Below are 21,201 nucleotides of genomic sequence, written 5' to 3' on the forward strand. Positions count from 1 at the left end.
GTGGAAGAGCAGACAAGATGTGCAAGGCAGCCGTTGAAGCGGACTCAAAACCCAGGATGTTGAGATTACGGGGTTAGTGAGCAGACATGCCGAACTACGAGGGCATTTAATTTGCTGAATTTTTTTTAGACCATCTCCTGACTGCGTCGCCAATCATTTCCTTTTCAGATTTCCGTTTTCTTCAATTCGAAGAGAAAACATTGTTTCAAACACTAGTGAACAGAATCGTTGCAACTGTGGACAGGACTAGTACATATATGTGTGAGATCTACAAAAGATAAACCAAAAAGTTGTCTATGGCCCATGAGGCCACACACACACAGTCTCCCACAGAACACACAAAGCATGATGTGGGGCCTCTTTTTAAAAAAAAATGGGTTTCCCATCAAGACATCCAGGTAAGGTCATATTGACATTTGGTCAAGCCTGTCATCACGGGAACATTTTGGCTGTGTCCCTTCCTCTCCTCTCAGCACGAGGCTTGGCTCACCAGGGCTGGCGATGGAGGGAGGGAGGCAGGCTTGGAACGGTCTCAACAAAGAAGCAAATGCATAGGGAATTACACTACCCACACTCTCGGAGCAAACCCCTTAAGCACTTAAATCTAGGCCCGTCACAATTATTACATAATCGTATAATCGCAACTATTTTTGCATAATCGTCATTATCGTTTCCATGTTGAAAGATTTTCACACATTTTCAATTGTTTAAAAAAGCAGAAATAGCAGATCTACAAGCTCACAACGAGTCACTTCGTGACTATTTCTGCTTTTTTTTTACATGTACTGTATAAAAATGATTAAACATGTCAATAATTTCTTTATATATTTCAGTTACTTGTCATATCTGCCCTGTGCAATTTTTGCTGACGAAGCTCAAAAGGCTTCATATGTTCCAATGTTCGATGCCAAACACACAATTAAATCGTTAATCGCAATTATTTGAGTGAATCGTCAATTTAAATTTGTAATCGTGACAGCCCTACTTAAATCCTATATACTTCGTTAACAAGGGCACCCCAGGGGTATACACTTGGTCCCCCTCCTTTCTTCCCTCTCCACCAAATATCTTACCTAAAAAAAGAAGCCACTTTTGGATCTGTAATTTTCTATGAATGTTTGCAGATTCTCACCAAATGTTTGCCTATTATGACATTCCCAGGATTCCTGTGGCTAAGCCACAGAATTAAGTGAGTGACGTCCATGGTAAGTTGTCATCATGAATGTGGAAACAACACACGTTGCTGTGTGATGGCTCATTATTGTGTCTTATCACCTTACTGTGCAAGAAGCACCTCCTCCATCATGTCCTCTCCAACTGGGCCCACACGCTCCCACACACTTTACAGGTGTAAATAAGAGTGGGTGAAATTCAGTTTTGTACCAGATCTCAACATTTGCAGTTACAAGTAGGACTCGTAGAGCCATCTTAAATAAATTACGGACCACACACCCACCCGCCCACCCAGACACATCCACACACACCCACACACACACACACAGTGCCAAGTGTCAAGTGGATTTACAAGAGCAGGCCTCATTAACATCTCTCCAACATGGGCAGCAGTGAGGTGGGTTCTCTCCATGCAGAGCCCCCTGATGCTCCACTGACAAATTATACAACACACCTTCTTGGCTGGCTTTTGCATACACAATGAGACATAATGTTAACAGGGCATTCTGCTCTGTTCCTGATATGCCAATGGTGAGATGGTTCTTGAAGTCTTAAAGGGATATATAAAGAAATTTTTTACATGAACAATATTCAGGAAAAAAAATTAAACCGTTCAATTCCTGGTGTTTTCCAGTACTGAATGCAAACTCGCCACAGAACTTGTTGTGAAGTGATAATGCTAAGCATAGTGCCACAAAGCAGTTTGCAATACCTTTGCAGTTTTCAGTTTTATATCCTTTCATATGCCTTGCAATGCTCACGGAAAACCACTGCATTTCAATGTCAACTGAGGGGCGGCCATAGCTGAGTGGTTAGTGAGCCCGCCTAGGGAGCCAGAGGCCCTGGTTGCCCCAGGTACGATTCCAGGCCAGGCCAGCAAATGTGTCGATGAAATGAAATTTGTCCCTGAGCAAGACTCTTAACCCCTAATTGCTCACAGGCCCTCATTGGAAACAAGACCACAAGGACTTTCATGAACAGACCTGTTAAAGGAATTATCCTTATCCTAACCAAAATTCAGTACCGTTTTGAACCGTACATAAGGAGCCTTTCATAGGGAAGGCTTTGCTAAACTGCTTGCTGTACTACAAGTAAAAAGACAAAGAAAATCACCATAACTTTACTCCCTCTAACTGATATGACTTCGCAATCGTGGGAAATCTCTGCTGTGACATGAAATGGACCTACTGTATAATTATGAAGCCAAAATGTTTAAGATACTGATCTCATGTGTATTAACTCAATGGCTATTTATCCAAACCACAGAAATTGCAACAAAGAGGATGAGCAGAACATACTCGCTGCTATACTTGGAGAGGATTTGAATTGCCATTTTAATTCTTAATTCTTATCATTTTTGGCATTGGCTAAAACCTCTTTCAGGCGCACCAACAATTCTTCTCTGCAGGACAAGGTAAACGTTTTCTAGGGATATTAGCACCATTAAAGTCCATGAATGAGCAGCCTCTCTGTTGTCTACTCTAAACAAAGACACAGACTTAACTACACGGCCAGCTTGGACTCGGTCTCTCCTCTCAGGGTCGGCTCTAATGCAAATACGATACCTCTGCCTGACTCCAATTCTACAATACTTACACTGACTGACAGAGACAACAAGCTCTGCATACCAAGCAACGTTCCATCAATGATACCTATGGTATCCAACGGAGGATGGAAATGATGAAAGCTGGCATACAGGTAGCCTGGTAAACCATCCCGTTCGAGTGAATTCACATTATCATGCGTCTTCTGCAGACCGGTCTGGCCCCAAGCGCTGGGTGGGCGTTTTGCAGAAACCAAAAGGTGGAAGAGCCAATCAGAGTCTGTCAATCACAGGGCCCTGAGCGCAGACTCTTCCACTTTTTGGTTTCAGCAAAACCGATGGATCATTCCATCCCGATGGGATATTGTGGAATATAGTGGAATTTTACAAGAAGAGTTTTCTCTCCCTGCCTCGATAGTGAGACATACTGTAGGTGTCAACCCGATCTCCAGAGATTACCGTAACATTGCACGGAACGAGTGCACTTCATTCCGTGGATAGCCGCCTCGGAACTCCCGAATTGCGTGCATATGGTACGGCGCTGCCTTGTGACAAAACCATTTCGGAGGCGCGCAGTCACAGGCGAATTGTCCCCCCGTGAAGGACCACCGAGGGAGCTAAGGCGACCGAGTTGCCGTCCTGAACGGTGGGACATTCGCCTGTGCCTACTCAGCGCCGTTTGAGTTATGTACCGATAGGCACAGAATCGTAAATTTTATTGTGCGGACTGCTCTGCTTCCGGGTTTTTCCGTGTTGCGACTGGTTACGCCCACCGTGGGACTCGCCGTACATATGCACGCAATTTGGGAGTTCCGAGGCGACTATCCACGGAATGAAGTGCACTGTTCCGTGCAATGTTACGGTATTCTCTGGAGATCAGGATGGTCTAACACATGGCAAGGTTGTAACTCTATTTTACAAGATACAATATACTACTCCATACCCTGGGATGTGTATATTATTTACTCCCTGTTGAATCAATGCTGCCTTCAATGGCTGGGTCATGTCCAACGCATGGAGAATGGGAGGTTACCAAAGGACATACTGTTGGGATAACTGACCATTGGCACCAGACGAGTTGGTCACCCCACTCCAATTCAAGGACTCCTAAGAGAGACTCCGTCTCCAAACAGATGGGAAGTACAGGCTGAAGAATGGGATGCCTGGCACCAGACTATCTGCAAGGGCCGATGTAAGGAGTTTCTTCTGACTTTGTCGAAGTTGCTATTACTGTATACTATACTAGTACAGGATAGATGCAGCTAGTGAAAAAAGGCTCTTCCAAAATGGTTTCTGCGGTTGCTAATTTTTATGCCAGGTAGGTCCAAAATGCCAGACCCGAACCCTAATGGACCGGTGAATTTTTATTCCGAGACCCGACTGTTTCAGATTTTTTTTCAAATGACGGACCCGGACGGACCCATGAAATTGGTTCCAAGATCCGAGTGGACCCGAAATTCGTTTTTAAAAGACGGACCGAGATCCGATTACAGACTCGACCTACTATTTTATGGACTCGACATACCTAAAATGCTGTTCGAACAGGCTCGCTAGATGTTAGTTATACTCCATATTCATGAAACCTAGCAGCTACGTACTGTAGCAGCCTATAATACGAGACAATGACATTCATTTGCATGTTTTCACCTTGATGAATAAGGATCGCACACGCCACAAGCGCATTTTGATTCCATGGAGGTATACAGTATATATATATATATATATATATATATATATATATATATAATTATTTTTTTTGCCTTTATTGGATAGAACAGTGAAGAGTGACAATAGGGAGAGAGCCAGGGAGTGACACGCAGCAAAAGCCGTCAGGCTAAGGAATCGAACCCGCAACTCACTGTCAGGCTTGCATTAGAGCCCATATGTGGTATGTGCCTTAACCACTACTAGGCCATCGGCACCCCCATGGAGGTGTATTTTGCGCTCTGAGCCTGTGTGCTATGTTTGAAAATAGCAGATCTACAAGCTCACAACGCGTTGCATCGCGACGCGTTGTGAGCTTGTAGATCGGCTATTTTCAAATAGCCTATAGTATGTCTAAAATAGGGCTGAAGTGGTTAATGCATGTCTTACAATATAATAATTTATATCTGAAAAGTAACTAGTAACTAAAGTTTTCAAATAATTGTAGTGGAGTAAAAGTGCAAAATGTACCTCTGAGATGTAGTGGAGTAGAAGTATAAGTATTGGAAATTGGAAATACTCAAGTAAAGTACAAATACCTCAAAACTGTACTTAAGTACAGTTCTTAAGTAAATGTACTTAGTTACTTTACACCACTGGCTCCGAGTGATTATGGTAAAACACGGATCCGGACCCGAACGGTTCTCGGGTCCTATATTATTATAGTATTTTCGGAAATCGGGGGGACCCCTGAAGAGCTCTAATGCCAGGTTCTTACCAACCAGGGCAGGGCGAGGTCAGCGAAGTAGACAAAGGCTGCTCCCAGAGCGAAACCCACCGCCACAGGCACAAAGGCAAACGAGCCATACTTCCCAGAATCCTCAGCCATGTCGATCGCTGGTGCCAGCAACGACCAATAAGAGGCAGCCAGCATCACCTGAGAAAAGGCAGAGGAAAGGAAGGCAGACAGACAGAAATAATTAACATTTAGTCAAGCATAATGGTGTATTTATAAATAAATATAAATTAGGCTTTAGCCTAGTTGTTGTATTAAGCCTTGAGGTGTATCCTTTTTTTTCCTGTCCTCTCACTACCAAAGTGTGGCAGACACATGAAAGGTCACCAACCAAGTAGCCCTCAAGGGCAAAAAACAAAAACCTGTGTGTGTGCGTGCGTGTGCGTGTGTGTGTGTGCGCGCGTACGCAAGGGTGTGCACACCCTCCAGGTTACTCCGTGGCTGTCTTCTAGCTATTCACACACATAAACACACACCTCGCCTTTGGATAGAAACGTCACACGATGGCTCCCTGAACTTTTCCACAGTATCTGCTCCATGACAACAATAACTAACCATTAGTCATCAGTGCATTAAATGCATCGACACGTCGGCGTTTTCACAGTTCAGCCAGTCGGCAATGGGTATGCATGTTCGTGTGTGTGTGTGTGTGTGTGTGTGTGTGTGTGTGTGTGTGTGTGTGTGTGTGTGTGTGTGTGTGTGTGTGTGTGTGTGTGTGTGTGTGTGTGTGTGTGTGTGTGTGCATGTCTGGGTGTATAATGTGTGTCACAGTTCAACCAGCAGGCAATGGGTATGCATGTTCATGTGTGTGTGTGTGTGTGTGTGTGTGTGTGTGTGTGTGTGTGTGTGTGTGTGTGTGTGTGTGTGTGTGTGTGTGTGTGTGTGTGTGTGTGTGTGTGTGTGTGTGTGTGTGTGTGTGTGTGTGTGTGGGGCTCTGTTCTCATGTGTCTGAGTACACTGGTGGTGTGTCAGTGCATGTAATTATGTTTGGTGAGCAACATACAGTACCAATTATCAACACATCAGTGGGCAAGTCAAAATCTCAAGGCACACCTGTAACTCATTTACAAGCTTGCGACGTGTTGTGAGACCTGGCATGACTGTATGTCATCATATGGGGCAATGTTGCCTTCCACCAGGGGTGCACTGTTGCTTCACGTGACACCTTTTTTCACGCACACGCACGTGTGCGCTTGCACGCTAAAACGCGTCCCCCTCGATTCATGAGCCAAGTACCCAAATGGCTACTTTGCATAACAGGTTTACAAGTGAGTGTGCAAATGCATCCTCACTCATACAGTACACGGTCAGCAACACAGCATTTTGGCTTAGTAGCCGCTGGTGCCTGTATCCTATCTGCACGCAACAGTGCCTCTGTCAAAGAAGAGAAAGATACTCGTTCAAAGCAAACGTTTAGTTTCAGCTCCTATAATTCAAGGCATTCCTTGAGAAGATTTACAAAGACTAAAAACTAGTAATTTCGTATACAAACTTGTTTCCTATGTATACACTACATTAAGGTAAAATAAAATGTGCACTATGTGCGTGTGACGTTATTAAAATAGCGTTCCGCCAATAAAAATTTACCAGTACACCCCTGCCTTCCACCACTCTCACATTGTGAATAGTTTGGAGCACAGCCTTACACTATGATGATGATGCAATTCCTCCTTTCATACTCTCTTTTTCTGAACCCAACTGAGGAAGTGTTCTCTGCAACTGACCAGAGGCCATGAATAGGTGCAGAGGACTGCCACTAAAGCCTTTTTGTCACACATAAATATGTAAAGTATCAACAAATGGCACATATACTGTAGCACAAATTAAGGTTGAACCGGTTCATATTCATGCATTTTGTTGTCCATTGTTTAGTGACAAATATATTATTTTGATGTTGTGTTGTTTGATAGAAATACTTGCTTTTGTTTGTGAGTGTTACAAAATATTTTGTCTTTGTGGCCAGCGACTTTCAGTGTAGGCCTGTGTGTGAACTGTTTTGAAAATGTAAAGAAAAACTGTAATAAGGACAGGGAAAGGGATTAAGTATTTATAGGATTATTTTAAGCTGAAATTTGTTAAGTTCAGTACTCTCATGAGCTGAACTACACAGTTGAATCTTGTCTTGTCCTTGCAAAGGATCCCAAAACAACAGGCTTCATGGGACCACTGTCCCCTGTTGGTTTTCTATCCTGCGAGGATATTAATTGCATTCACCAACTCTAGAACCCAATGGTCACATTAAACTCTTCTATGCAAGTGAGGAAGACCGTGAATTGCATCCACTCACATTGCTGTACTTGTACCTGCCTAATACTTGGGACCAATCGACCAATGCCATTTTGCTATTATGGGTGCACACTGCACCAAGGCGCTATGCGGTAAAACGGCCCTGAATTAGTCATGGGTGTGTTTGGGCGTTACTTTAATCAATCCAATCAGAGTACCCGCTGCCATTCCCTTTAACTCATTCACTGCCTGAACTATTTCTGGACGCGTTTGCCCACTGCCAGAGATTTTTAATTGAAAAAAAAGTACTCAGGAGCCGAGATACAGAATTTGTAAGTTTTAAGTTAACAAGGAAGTGGATAGGAGTCTAGATCTTCGAAAAATCATATCTCCTTGGTCTTTGGGTCAAATTTGGAAAAAAAAATTAAAAATGAAAAAAAATGAAAAAAAAGAAATTACGTTTTTTACGTTCTTGCCAGAATTGGTAATTGGATATAATTACGTTTTTTACGTTCTAGGCAGGGAATGAGTTAAGATCAGCGCAAGACGCAGTGTTATCTTCTGTGCGTTAAGCGGTGAGTCTTAACAAACTAAGCAAGCTGGCATTGAACAAACAAATGTGTGTGTGTGTGTGTGTGTGTGTGTGTGTGTGTGTGTGTGTGTGTGTGTGTGTGTGTGTGTGTTAAATTACTGTTCTTTTTGTATTTCTTCATGTCTGTATTAGTTTTACTGATATGTTTGCTGTTGTTTGTATAATTATTGTTGTTTGTATAAATTATAGTTTGCTCATCGTCATTGTAAATGAGGGTAACATCAGTGACTATCGAGCATAAATAAATTATTGAATTGAGTGTTCACCAAAGGCTAGCAATTTGTTGAGAGAGAAAAGCAATTCCCAGGGCCACGGAAACAGTATAACATATATTTTGTTATGTTACCAATCCAGGTTTTAGGGTCTAATTATCCTTTTAGATTTGTGTTAAAGCATACCAATTCCTAAAACATAAAAAATGCTTTCAAAAAGAATCTTTAGGTGATTATTTCAAATGAATCGTACATCAAGGATTCTGTGCAACATTGTCAATATGCATGCATATGGAGCCTGCTAGACAACAAAAAGGACCAATAAAAACAAGATTTGTAGACGTATTAATTAATCAATCAATCAATCAATCAATCAATCTACTGATCTGAAACAACATAAGTACTGAGAACTAGATACAGCACCATGGCCCCTAATTGGCCCGCCCACTAAAGACTGGTGATGAATGTGTCCATGAACTCTTTGGAAGCTTCCGATGCTACGGGAAAGAAATACAGATTTCCATTCACACTGAGCATGATAACTATAACAATAATTATGTGAGCATCCAACACTGATGTACGATATACGTACAGTATACGTTCAGTTCTGTAAACAGTGGCACTAAACGTGCTGCGCAGTCCAGCTGTGTCAGAGCCCACACACAGAGGGGGGGGGGGGGATCTCAGAGTGCTGAAAGACAAATGCAAATGCAATAGGATATATGGATAATCTGACTCTCTTGATTATTAATTACTGAAACGGTGAAGAGGTAACAAGGTTTATTAACTACTTATTATGTGAGATCTTATTTCTTTCTCTCTCTCACTCAATTTGAGCAGCTGCCTACAGTACATAAATTCTGATTCAATTGCTCAATGGCAATAACCTTTTGGGGGGGGATTTTCAGGCCCCTTGAGAGCTCTAATCCCGACCCCTCACCTCTTCAGCCTCCCCTGCAGCAACACATTCTCACAGATAGGTGTCAGTTATTGCCGCCCTGTCATTTTCACTCCCTAATACGTCAATGTAGGACTACAACAAGTATAAGGCACACATCGGAGCTTCAAATACTAATCAAATCAAGGGTTTAGCCAGCTGCCTCGGTGGCTAACCTGGTAGCAGCGCTAAAGTAGTGACCCCAACCTTCTGTGATCGAATCCCACCACTGATTCAACTTTTTTTTTTCTCTCTCTCTCTCTCTCTCTCTCCACATAGTTTTTGTGAGGTTAGGGTTAGGATTAAGGTTAGGTTTAGGCATATTTTTGTGAGGTTAGGCTGAGGGTTAGGTACATTTTTGTGAGGTTGGGGATTGGGTTAGGTTTAGGCATAGTTTTGTCAACATGCGACGTCCCATGGTGTCCCGTGACCCGTCATGTCAAAACCTGACTTCCAGGGCGTCCCGTCATGTCAAAACTTGACGTTTCAGGGCTACTGACAGAGCGGCAAAATGTGACGCCTTGGGAGTGAGAACGGGTTGCCTACAGATGAACAAGGATCCCGTTGTCTCCCTCTTGATCTACCACGATGGACTCATTAAACAGTCTCTCAACAGGGCCTCCAGGCTATTGGCAGGCCTGTCAGTGACATCGACGCTTTTAGCCAATTACAGGGCTGTTGCCCCATGCCGCAGCGTCTTATGTTTCTCCTCTCTGCTCCTTTCATTACTCCACAGAAGGTGTGACTTTGGACAGCATCGGATTGACCTTTTCACTTTACAGAGTCGGAGAATGAACGATGAATCCGAGCCAGTTCGTCAATACGTTTTAAAGCGGCGAAGGAGCCAGGCCGAGTAGTTAGGCTTCTGGCTGCATTTTTATTGTCATGAGTTTTAGAGTTCGACATTTTCATATCATATTCAATCTAGAAAAGTTCCTCCCTTTGTTTGGGAAAGCTGTTGAATGTTGCCATGGTTGTTTACAGCAGTGGTTCTCAAAGTGGGGTCTGGGGACCCCCAGGGGTCCTTGAGGGTGTTCCAGGAGGTCCCCAGCTAAATGAGTTAATATGGTATCAAAATCACTTTAACCACTTGACAATAGCAGATCTACAAGCTCACAACGTGTCTCATTGTGGCGTAGATCTGATCTGCTTTCTTCAGAAAATCTTGAAAAGATGTGAAATGTTTTAATAACACAAATCTTGTATGGGGGTTCCTAGCACTAAATAAAGTATATTCAGATGGGGGTCCGCAGCCAAATAAATATAAATTCACATTACAGAGTTTGAGAACCGACTTCCGGTAAGATGGCGGAGTGAGGTGCAGCTTAAGTAGTTAGCTCTCTACAGTTGGACATAATAACTCGACAATAACTCGACAAAAACAGAACCAAAGTGGAAAAGGAATGAAAAGTCATGTTTAGGAGACAACAAAATCAACGACGACGACGGGCGGAGAAGAAGACTCGAATGGGAAAATGGACGGGGGCCTGGCCGAGGTATTAATGAGGGAATCGCCAACATAGAGAAAGAACTAAGGGGTAAAATAATGGACGAAAACATCGCGGAAATACTGCGAACGGGACTCGCTAATATCTCTAAAGAGCTAAAATCTGACAAGCAGGAAAGACAACAGGAGCTCGCGTCGTTTAAAGAAGAAGTGAAAAAGGAAATGAAGGAGGAAATCATACGTTTTTGCAGGGAGATAGATCATCAGATTCAACGACATGATGAAGAGATGGCAACGTTGATGGCTGGTGCACACGAGACACAAATGCACATATCAGAAATGGAAGAGGGGAAAACAGGGGCAGATGAGGTGGTGGTGACGGGGTTGGTGAACCGTGTGGAACAATTACAAACGGAGCTACTGGACATGCAGTTGCAAGCTAAGCGTTGTAGCATCCGGGTATTCGTTCTAATGGAAGGTATAGAAGGGGATTCAGTAGTGAAATATATGGAACAATTGTTTCAAACGGAGCTTGTTCTACCTAAAGGGACCCAACTCCACATACAGAGGGGATACCGCGCTCGCACTCAGAAAACTAACAACCCATCGGCCACCCCCCGATCCATTGTGATTAACTTTCTTCGATTTGAGACGAAAGAGATGGTGCTTAAAAAGGCCTGGGAAACAAAGATCCAAGTTGGTAACAAGCAACTGGGCTTCGACCACGACTACCCACACGAAGTTGTCCGTATACGGAAAGAATATCTCCCTGCCAAAAAACTCTTAAAAGAAAAAGACCCCCTTCACGAAGATGAGGATACATTGGCTTGACGGAGTGAGGATCTACAGAAATGCGACATATGGTCACCCAAGCCATGAGAGAGAGAGGCTACATGGTGGGACAACCAAGCGCGGAACGAGACGCTGACTCGCCGAGGGAGGACGGGAGATACGTCGTGTCGACTGTGGACCCAACGGCGGAGGAGGATGGACGCACGGGATCGAACCATGGAGCCGAGGAGCGAAGACGAACAGAGGGGGAAAGAGGAGCGATGAAGAGAGCCAAAGAAAAGTTGAGAGTGTACTTAAAAAAGAACTGAATACAACATGCTAAGAGATAAGAGGTAACATTGAGTTGGTATGAGGGTGGAGGGGGGAAAGGGGAAATGAACAGCGAAGGACAATTTGCAGAGAAAAGAAGAAGACATTGATGTCATGCTAATAGACATATTTAAAAATGAAAAAGAAAAAGAACAAAAGAAACAACAAAAGAAATAAAGAACCCTCCTATCGTTTTGATTCAAAGGACATATTTTGGGAATACCACCAACTCAATGTGGGGATTAGAGTGGAAAGTTGGGCTGTATGTACAAACGAAAATGTTTGTGTCTTTTTTTTTTTTCTGTTTGGGGGGGAAATGTACCAACAGAGAGTTTTTTATGTTAAGAGGAGGATGGCTAGGCGTAGGGGAAACCCAAGGATGGGATTAGAACTAGTTGCCTAGGGTGGGGCCCCCGTTTAGGATGGGGTTTGCCCCCACACCCTGTTTGGTGGGTTTAGGGGTCACGGAGTTTTTTACCCCGTGTTTGGAAGTCACATTTTTGTCTTGTTTCTTTTATATGTGGAGACAGTACAAAAGAACTGACATATTTTTTTAAGTCACATTATAATTCAGATAAAGAGGGGGATTTTGAGAAGCAAATTAATGATAAAGAGGGGATGTAAAGTATAATGAGAGGAAGACTAGATAAAGAACCAGAAGATATACCTAGGCTCCCCCAGAGAGTGAGGAAAAATAATATAAACAAAAAATGATAATAATAAATAATTCAAGCCCTTGTGATATTACAGTCATGACTGAATTGAAATGATATGTGTTTCCCTGTTGATCTTTTGTTTTACTTATGCGTAGTCTGTCTCCCACTGTTTTTATTTTATTTTTATATGTTGTATGTGTGTGTGTGGAAAATCTAATAAAAATCTAAGTGACAAAAAAAAAGAGTTTGAGAACCACTGGTTTATAGAATTTATAGAGTTATGGTTTACGTCAGGTTAAAAAGAAACATTAAGAAAGATCACCTGAAAGGACCATATCACAGCTTGAAACATAATTATCATCTCAGCTGTCTCTCGATCCTTGGATAAGATACGAAAATAGAGTTGAGACTTCACAGAGTGTCATCAAGGCTAAATTACACTGCCCCTGCTCCATTATAGCGACACACAGAGTTGTCATTTTCGCAGAGCGCTCTCTCTCTCCTCTGTCTGCAGCTGAGTGCTTTAGTCTGCCGGAGATTAGAGCAAACAGCTGTGCGTGTGCCCATGTTCCAGAATAATCAGACCCCCGCTGGTGACAATGACCCCGCAGAGCTCAGAGGTTCCACCTGAGTGCAGAGCAAATTTAATAGCCGGCACTTTGTAGCAGCTACACAACAGGTGCGAACCAGTGGCAAAAGATAGGGGTGGAATCGATGGACTTGATGGAAGAGGAAGATATGACACAACTGACTGGTCAATGACCAACAAAGAGACCCCATCTCAGAAATTGAGCAGTAACTCCATATCACTCCGGATTCTCCATCTACACTCCCTAAACGATCTTCCGGGCTTCTTGCCACAAGCTTCTGAGAAAAAGATTAAGCTGTGAAGTAAATTGGGCCTTGTGGGGGTTCTGATGTTTGCTTCATATCACTCATCGATCTCCTGACTCCGTGACTAATTTATCTATCCATCATTCCTCACATCCTATCCCTCACCCGTGCTCCATCAATTCACAACTACCGTACATGTAGATGGACACATCTACCGTATACACAATCCATTTTCCCTTTATGACCAATTAATCTACTGCTCCTGACATCTCTTCTACGACATCAATACTTACTCTGTCCTTCTAAGGCTCAAAGACTACTTCTTGGCTTCATTATTCCACTGTCTGATTACCATTTGATCACTCCTTTTCTGCTATCTATCCATCCATCCATCCTTTCTATCCGCTCCTGAATGTTTTCTTTTAATAAAATCAGTATAATGCCCTCTATCTTGAAAAGGGAGGGGCTTCTCTCCACATTGAGGATATTTTGCTATGTTTAAGACAACTTTGTTATTGCGGTGTTGCAACTGTAAAACATCCTTACTGCAGGGGTTGACACTAAGGTCTCAGAGGCACTTGCCCGTCGGGCAAGTACAGGTCATTTTCTACTTGCCCACAGGTCTTGCCCACTTGCCCGAAAAGTAAATCGTCCTTTATAAAATGATAGGTTAAATTTGAATTACCGTTCAATTAAACACTTATTTTTTACTTTCTACTTGCGAATTATGGGGCAGCACGATAAAAAATATCATACCTCAATATGTATGCCAAATATCTAAATAGCTATGAATATGACTATGGGTCATATCGTAAGGTAAGTGATATTTTTTGGTTAAAACAAAAAAGGGTTTTGTTATGGGTTAAAGCTCTATATTCTGATAGTACTCATTGCTATACTGTAGAGTGTTTGTTCAGTCTCTCCAGCTCTTTGATAGACAGAAAATAAATTTCCAGTTAGGTGACACCATTTCAGCCAATCAGGAGAGAGTACCCATTTATCAGCTTCATTTTTATAATGTTCCAGTTCCAATTTTACATGCTCATTTCTTTGTGTCATCACTTGTTTAATCTGTATCCTGTCTGAGTTCTCTGTCCTGATTCGATAAAATTGGTATCCTGACCCGAAAAGGCATTTTCTGTTTAATAAAGAGCTGGAGAGCCAAAATGTGCACCTGCCCGTGGGGCAACCAGATAGCAAACTTCACCTGCCCTACCATTTTATTTACCTGCCCCGGGCAGGCGGGCAGGTGTTAGTGTCAACCCGTCCTTGCTGTTGAGTATCATCCTGTCCTTTTGAATAGAAAGCTTGCATTAAGATTACAAACGGGACCAATTACCGTCTCCAAAACCAAGTCATTTGGTATTTCAACCACTGTTTATTTTGTTATTCCTTTTTGTCTCCGCCAGACCAAAAGGCATGGCGAGAGTATGTTTTGCACCCTGTCTGTCCATGTGTCCGTCCGTCCTAATTTTTTAGATTGGCCTGTTATAGCGCCACCAGGAGGCCGATTTGTGCAAAACTATTTTTTTGATACTACTCCTACAGATTTTGTGTCCAAACATCACACAAATCGGTACACAGTATCTCTATAGTCATGTGATCAACACGGATCTATCCGATATCCCATATGCCATCCTGATTGCCTAAGATTGGCTTCCAAAGTTTGCAAGATTGGTTTGTTTTGAACAAAATGCCTCAAATCATGAACGCAGCTGCAATTTCAGTGACATTTTGCACGCATATTCCCACTAGGCCGAGGAAGAAATGCCACCCTTTTCACATTGGCCGATTATTGGCTCCGAGGAGTACTTTTTCTAGTTTTTTTGTTATCACTCCCTCCAGGCTTAAAATCATCTTTTTCTTATTTTCTGATTGGACACTAATAGAAAGGTCCTGCACACTGTCTAGGACTTGCAAAACACTTTATTTCGAATAAGGGACATCAGGACAAACATGTTGAGGAAGGTCTAAGGACCGAAACCAGCAGTGCTACTCATAGGCTGAGTTGGCGGTGCCCGGGATCGAAACCAGAACATTGTGGTCCAAAAGGAACCACGAGTGCTCTACCGACTGAGCTACTGTACTCGGACACGAGTCGGAGGGGTTGCATATCTATGGTAATATTATACACTTCACTTAGAGATCTAAACACAACATCACTATAAGCATGCAAATTGAATTCCAAGACATTATGAAACAAAGTGGCTAGGGCTGTTTTCAAGAATCAACCAAGAATCAAGTTATGCACTCGTCACCCTCTTCACTCTTTTCTGCCACCCCCACAGGCTTGCATCTCTTCTTTTTCTCCTCTCCACTCATCTCTCTTCAGTTCCTCCATTGTATCCTAATGCCTTAACAGAGTGAGTAGGCTACAGTAGTATGAACTGAGATGACAATCCATTGTTTGTATTGATTAGAAAAGTACTTGTGTGACACTCGAGTCCCTTGGCCTTTGTCTTTGTCTTGGCTTCACCTCGTTGTGCAGTCACAGTCTGCAACCTCCCACACATTCTTGTGATTGCACTGGGAAGATTAACAAGTACTGACAAAGGCCATGATTGAAAATGTAATTGTGCTACAGATGATGAAAATGAGATAAGATAAACCTATATTGATCCCCGGAGGGAAATTTGGTATCCTGGAGCAGCAGCAAATACAGCAAGTGATAATGAAACACAGGAGAGGTACAGTTAAGAGTAAAGGCACACTGAGTCGGTATTTTTTGTACAGAATTGTCACACACTAAAAAATAATAAATATGACATTACATTGTGCATCCAAAACCTTTTTCTGATGCAATGGCACAATTGCGAAGGCCAATTAAAGTCTCTAAGTGTGTGTGTGTGTGTGTGTGTACTGCTGTTCAGGATAAATTGGGTTGCGGAAATTGGTGGTCTTTTTAATGTGGCTCCAGCACCCGCGTAGCCTGCCTGATAATGTTGTCTGGGCGAATCAGACATGCGCATGCTAACCATGCGCACATTTCTTTAATGAATTAATTCATTAAATGACCATAAAACAACATTAACAACACACTCTACCGTCTTTCAGTGGTGGAAAAAGTACTCAAATGTTTTACTTAAGTAAAAGTATCAATACTGCAATGTAGAAATACTCTGTTACAATTAAAAGTCCAGAATTCAAAATGTACTGAAAAGTATGAAAGTATTTGCATCAAACTGCACTTAAAGTACCAAAAGTAAAAGTACTCATTATACAAAATGTCCCATTTCAAGTTTTCAAATGTATTCACCCGTTTCCTAGGCTGTGTGTTTTCCACTTCCTGTCGATTTCATTGGATATCATTGGTCACCTGACCAGTTTCATTGGATTTCATTGGATCAAATCGACAGGAATTGGAAAACACACAGCCTAGGAAACAGGTGAATACAAATCTTTTGAAAATAGCAGATCTACAAGCTCACAAAGCGTCAAATCGTGATTCGCGACTTTGTGATTCGCGACACCCCTGGGCTCCAATATTGCTAGCAAAACATCAAAATCTGCCACTGAAATGTCTGTAGCTCATTGATCAGCCGGTAAAACATTAGGTTATGTAATGTAACCCCTGTTTTATTAATCATGAGCAATGAGCTCATTATGGGCGAAACGGCACCCTCTGGCGATGGACACAACACTCACAACTCAAGGCCAATTTATTTGACTGGCAAAATATGTGGAAAAAGGGAAATATCTTTTGACAACAGAAATCTTGTATTTCGGTTCCTGGCACAATTTTTTTTCAGATGGGGGTCAGCAGCGACAAATACATAATTTGTGGGTCCTTGACATGAACCACTGTGTTAGAGCAATCGCATCCACAATCCAATGGGCTTGTCCTTGTTCTGTAGATGAGTAAAGTTCTAATAGAGAAAAACCTACTCAAGGTCTGCTGTCCCTGTGATGAGAATGGCAGAGAATGAAAATCCTCCAATTCCACAGGAGCGCAGATTCTTTGGGGTAAAGGTCAGATTAGGCTTGAATGAACATCACCCTCATATAATAGCAAAACCCTTGCCCTCAGAGCATGCTCCTGCACACTTGACTGTAGCCAAGGCCAGGGGCAGCGCTGTCTTAAGAGACAATTTTAGACCAATCTCCCAGCTCAAGGTCACTCAGATCTAACAATCAGTTGTATATGAAGACTCCACAGTCTAGCACAGTAAGGACGGGCAACCATGCCTTTGCTGTGTTGGCACCGAAGTTGTGGAACAAACTCCCTTTGAGGATCAAAGCTGCACCCACCCTAGGGACTTTTTTAAAAACATGCTTAAGACCCACCTTTTCACAGTAAAGGACTTCTAGGTTCACTTGGTGTTTTGTGGGTTGTGTGTGTGCGTTTAGCCTCTAACTCCCTCCTGTTGTGACTGAGTTCTTGGAGAGTCAAATTCCCCCGCCAAATGCACATACTGTATGTTCATAGGTCAATGACCCATTGTAACCTCATCAAGACGACAGAAGTAAACACATAGGGCTAAAACCTCTGCGGATAGAATGCAAGCTTTAATGGCCAGAAAAGCAGCTAAGTTTACAGGAGGACCTAACAGCGGAGCAATGGAGTACAGCTTGTAAACTGGCTCAATCCCAGACTGGGAATACACGCCTAAAACTTCTTCAATACAATTGGCTTATGAGAGTGTACATCACACCTGTGAAGCTTAATAAGTTTAATAACAATATTCCGGACTTATGCACCAGATGCGGTGAAGATAGAGGCACATTGTTCCACTGTTTATGGTCATGCCCAAGATTGATGGACTTTTGGAGGGAGATTGGGCAGATACTTTTAATTAACACTGTACCAGAACCTAAGTTCTTTCTGCTAGGCCTCTATCCAGTTGGACAAAGAATAAAGCGCAGTGAGAGAATATTCATAGATATTTGTCTTTTACAAGCTAAAAGAGTAATTGCATTGACCTGGAAGAGGCCGGATAGACCAAGCATTGCACAGTGGTTCAGGGAACTGTCTTTATGCCTACCTCTAGAAAAAAAATCACACACATACTTAAGGACAAATAAGAGATGTTTCAGGAGGTGTGGGGTCGTTTTATACAGTATATGGGAAACAATCTGCCGCATTTAATGGAAGAATCTGGAGAGGAGTAGTGCTGATGCCAATGTATGTTTTTCTTTTGTTTTTGTTTTTTCATTGATTGTCTTGTATGATTTAATGTAATTGTCCTTTTTAGTTTTCTGTTGTGTTTGTAATATAATGTTGAAATATTTTGTGAAAAGAAAGGAAAAATAAATAAACATATTGTTAAAAAAAGCAGCTAAGAACATGCAAGACCAGGCAAGTGACACTGAGGAAATAACCAGGCAGCGACATGCCCAAAGCCATCAGCAGGATGCTGAACGTCGGGCTGCTGGTGCTGGGACTGAGGAGGATACACAGCAGCAGCCTGGCCAGAAAGCGGAAGTGGCATGCTGCAAGTCGGGCTGCTGACGGCAGATCGGCGGTGCGACGTAGATGCGAGGGACGAACTCTAGATGCGAGCAAACCTCTAGTTATCGTACAAATGCAATAATTATCCTGCGCCTGGCAACACTATTGAAGCTGTTCTGAGGCTTGTGGTGGCCCAACAGCTTGCTATGACAAAGGTAAGAAGGAAAGCACTGGAGCAGCTTGGACTGAAAAGGTATTTAAACAGTCGGAGCAGTTTTTCCAACAATTTACATCATTTCATTCATAATTTTCCTCCGGGCCTCTCTGAAGCATTGCGGGTCCAAAATCCAAGTTCGTGTTCAATGCCATCGGTTTCCAAGCCATATTGTAGTAGCCTACAGTCAATAGTAGGCTAATAGGCGGCTCATAAATCTAAAATGAAATGATCAACGGATTGTCCCCTGCGCTTGTCGTTCCACAGTGATCTTTTATCCACATCCATAGTCTTTTGAGTTTAACTATGTTGTGGCTTTTCCAACAGTCGAAAACTAAAGCTATTGTTCTTGGTCAGAGGGTGTAGGCCATAGTAGGCTATTACTCGTGTCTCTCTTTGTTTACAAATAATCACGGAGATTGCATTGATCAGTCATTAATTTTTCAGCGTCACATAAGCATGTTAACAAAGAAGCTGCGGTCAAAAGAAACACATCCCCGTCTCACAGTTATCCACTCTTATCAACCATTAAGCACAGTCAGCTGGCTGGTGCCATTATCTTTCTAGGCTACTCAATGACAGTAGATGGAGGAGACCTCAAAACAATAAAATAACCAAATAAATATAGGCTACATTTCATAAACCGGGCAATTACCGTAGATCAATAGAACATAGGGGGAGGGAGAGGGGGAGAGAGAGAGAGATGGAGAGAGAGTTTACAATCAGTTGAGGCATTTAGGAAACGGGAGCGAACGGAACATACAGTATATTCAGCACCAGGTAGGCTAATAGGCTACAGATTCGGTTTAGCTCAGGGTATAGACAATTCATATTTTCCCTAACCCTAACCCTTATAATTGTGTAGGCTACATGAGAGAACATTAAACAATAATGTAGATATGTACAGTGAGAGGCCTACTACAACATTAAAGGGACATTCAAATATAAAGTTGACATGCAGCGGGGATAGGCTATCATTAGAGACAGCAGTGCATAATTGATCAAATAAGTAACACTGATTGAACACAAGCTCAGATGATTCCAGGAGGAGAGACGGGAGAGGAGGAGAGAGGAAGGGACAGAGACAAAATAGGAAAGAGAGCGAAGGTATCAGAATGCTTTTTTTTCCTCTCTCGTGCGTCTGAAATCCTGACCCGTCCGCCCGCCCCGCGGGGCAACGGGCCAGCCCGCGCATCACTAATCGGTAGTGTGGAGTACCACTGGCCTAGAATATGATTATTTCAAACAACTGGGGTTGAGAGCTTATGGAGGTGCTCATTTCCTCCATAGCCTAAGGCCAACGGTTGAAGTGTGTCTTCCTGATAAAGTTCATGTTCCTGCCAATGGAAAGGCCAAATACATTAACATTACATTAATATTCTAGGCATTTAGCCAACACTGATCCACAGTAGCTTACAATGAACACAATCATAGAATGCGCTTAAAAATACTTCAGTTCATCAAAATTGCAAACAGGTAATGTTACGGCATACAAAAAGTAAAGATGTTCCGATATAATTATTTCCTTCCCGATACAATACAGATATCTGCAACTTGCTTGTCGGTCGATACCGAGAGTACAGATCAGATATAATCCATAATAAAAGAAATCTAGGAATACATAACAATTCCATTAATAATTGTTAAACTGCAGCCCTTAGTTAGTAAAATAATAATGTAAATAGTACAGTAAGAGTAGTGAAACAGTAGTGCAACAACAACTGAAGCATTCAATTAAATAAAAAATTGTTTACCAACCATGTAACCATGAAATATCATCATGTGATACATTACGTGGTATCGGATTGGCATACTCACTGATACCAATATTTTAGGCAGTATTGGTATCTTTTACGATACTGATAAAAGCAAACAGAAAAAATACATGAGATGTTCCTGTGGCCCTCAAATAATAATGTATGACAGAAAAGTGCTACGAATCAGCAAAAAGAGGTGCTACTTCAACGTTTAGGATTATGCTAGACTAGAGCAAGACAAAGTGGGGGATAGTATTCATGGAGGAGAGAAATGGAAGCATTTCATTTCCGTTTTCAAGTCACTACAAAAGATTGGGAGAAACCACTGCCTAGTTTTTTTCCAGACTTGTGAGGCAGTCAGAAGGCAGCATAATTTGGAGGACAGGCTGCTATTGTCCAAAAACTTGCTACAGTTACGAGAGGAAGAAAAAACTATTGTACAGCTACCCTGGAGACTGTGGAACATAGGGAACCTATTGAGTCATTGTCATAACGCCCTGGCTGGCAAGAAAAAAAAATTCAGAACCCAAGATATCGTGATCCGAAGATTTGCTGCTCCATTCACTTCTTGTTTAACTTATTACTTAAAAAGGCTGCATCTCGGCTCCTGTGTACTTTTTTTTTTACTATGTATTTTTGGCCCAGACATGCTATTTTCAAAGGCAGACAATTAATGTCAA

General features: G+C 42.3%; 1 protein-coding gene across 2 annotated transcripts in view; it reads right to left on the reverse strand.

Annotated features, from left to right (window-relative positions):
- Positions 1 to 21,201, reverse strand: part of slc39a11 (solute carrier family 39, member 11) — a 103,304-nt gene that overhangs the window by 68,110 nt on the left and 13,993 nt on the right. For both annotated transcript variants that reach the window (XM_080455326.1, XM_080455325.1), the window contains exon 4: positions 5,139 to 5,297. In XM_080455326.1, the coding sequence (XP_080311452.1) occupies positions 5,139 to 5,297 (159 nt within the window). The remainder of the gene's footprint in view (positions 1 to 5,138; positions 5,298 to 21,201) is intronic.

This window comes from Gymnoscopelus braueri, assembly GCF_963280865.1.
Source record: "Gymnoscopelus braueri genome assembly, chromosome: 17".
Taxonomy (NCBI): domain Eukaryota; kingdom Metazoa; phylum Chordata; class Actinopteri; order Myctophiformes; family Myctophidae; genus Gymnoscopelus; species Gymnoscopelus braueri.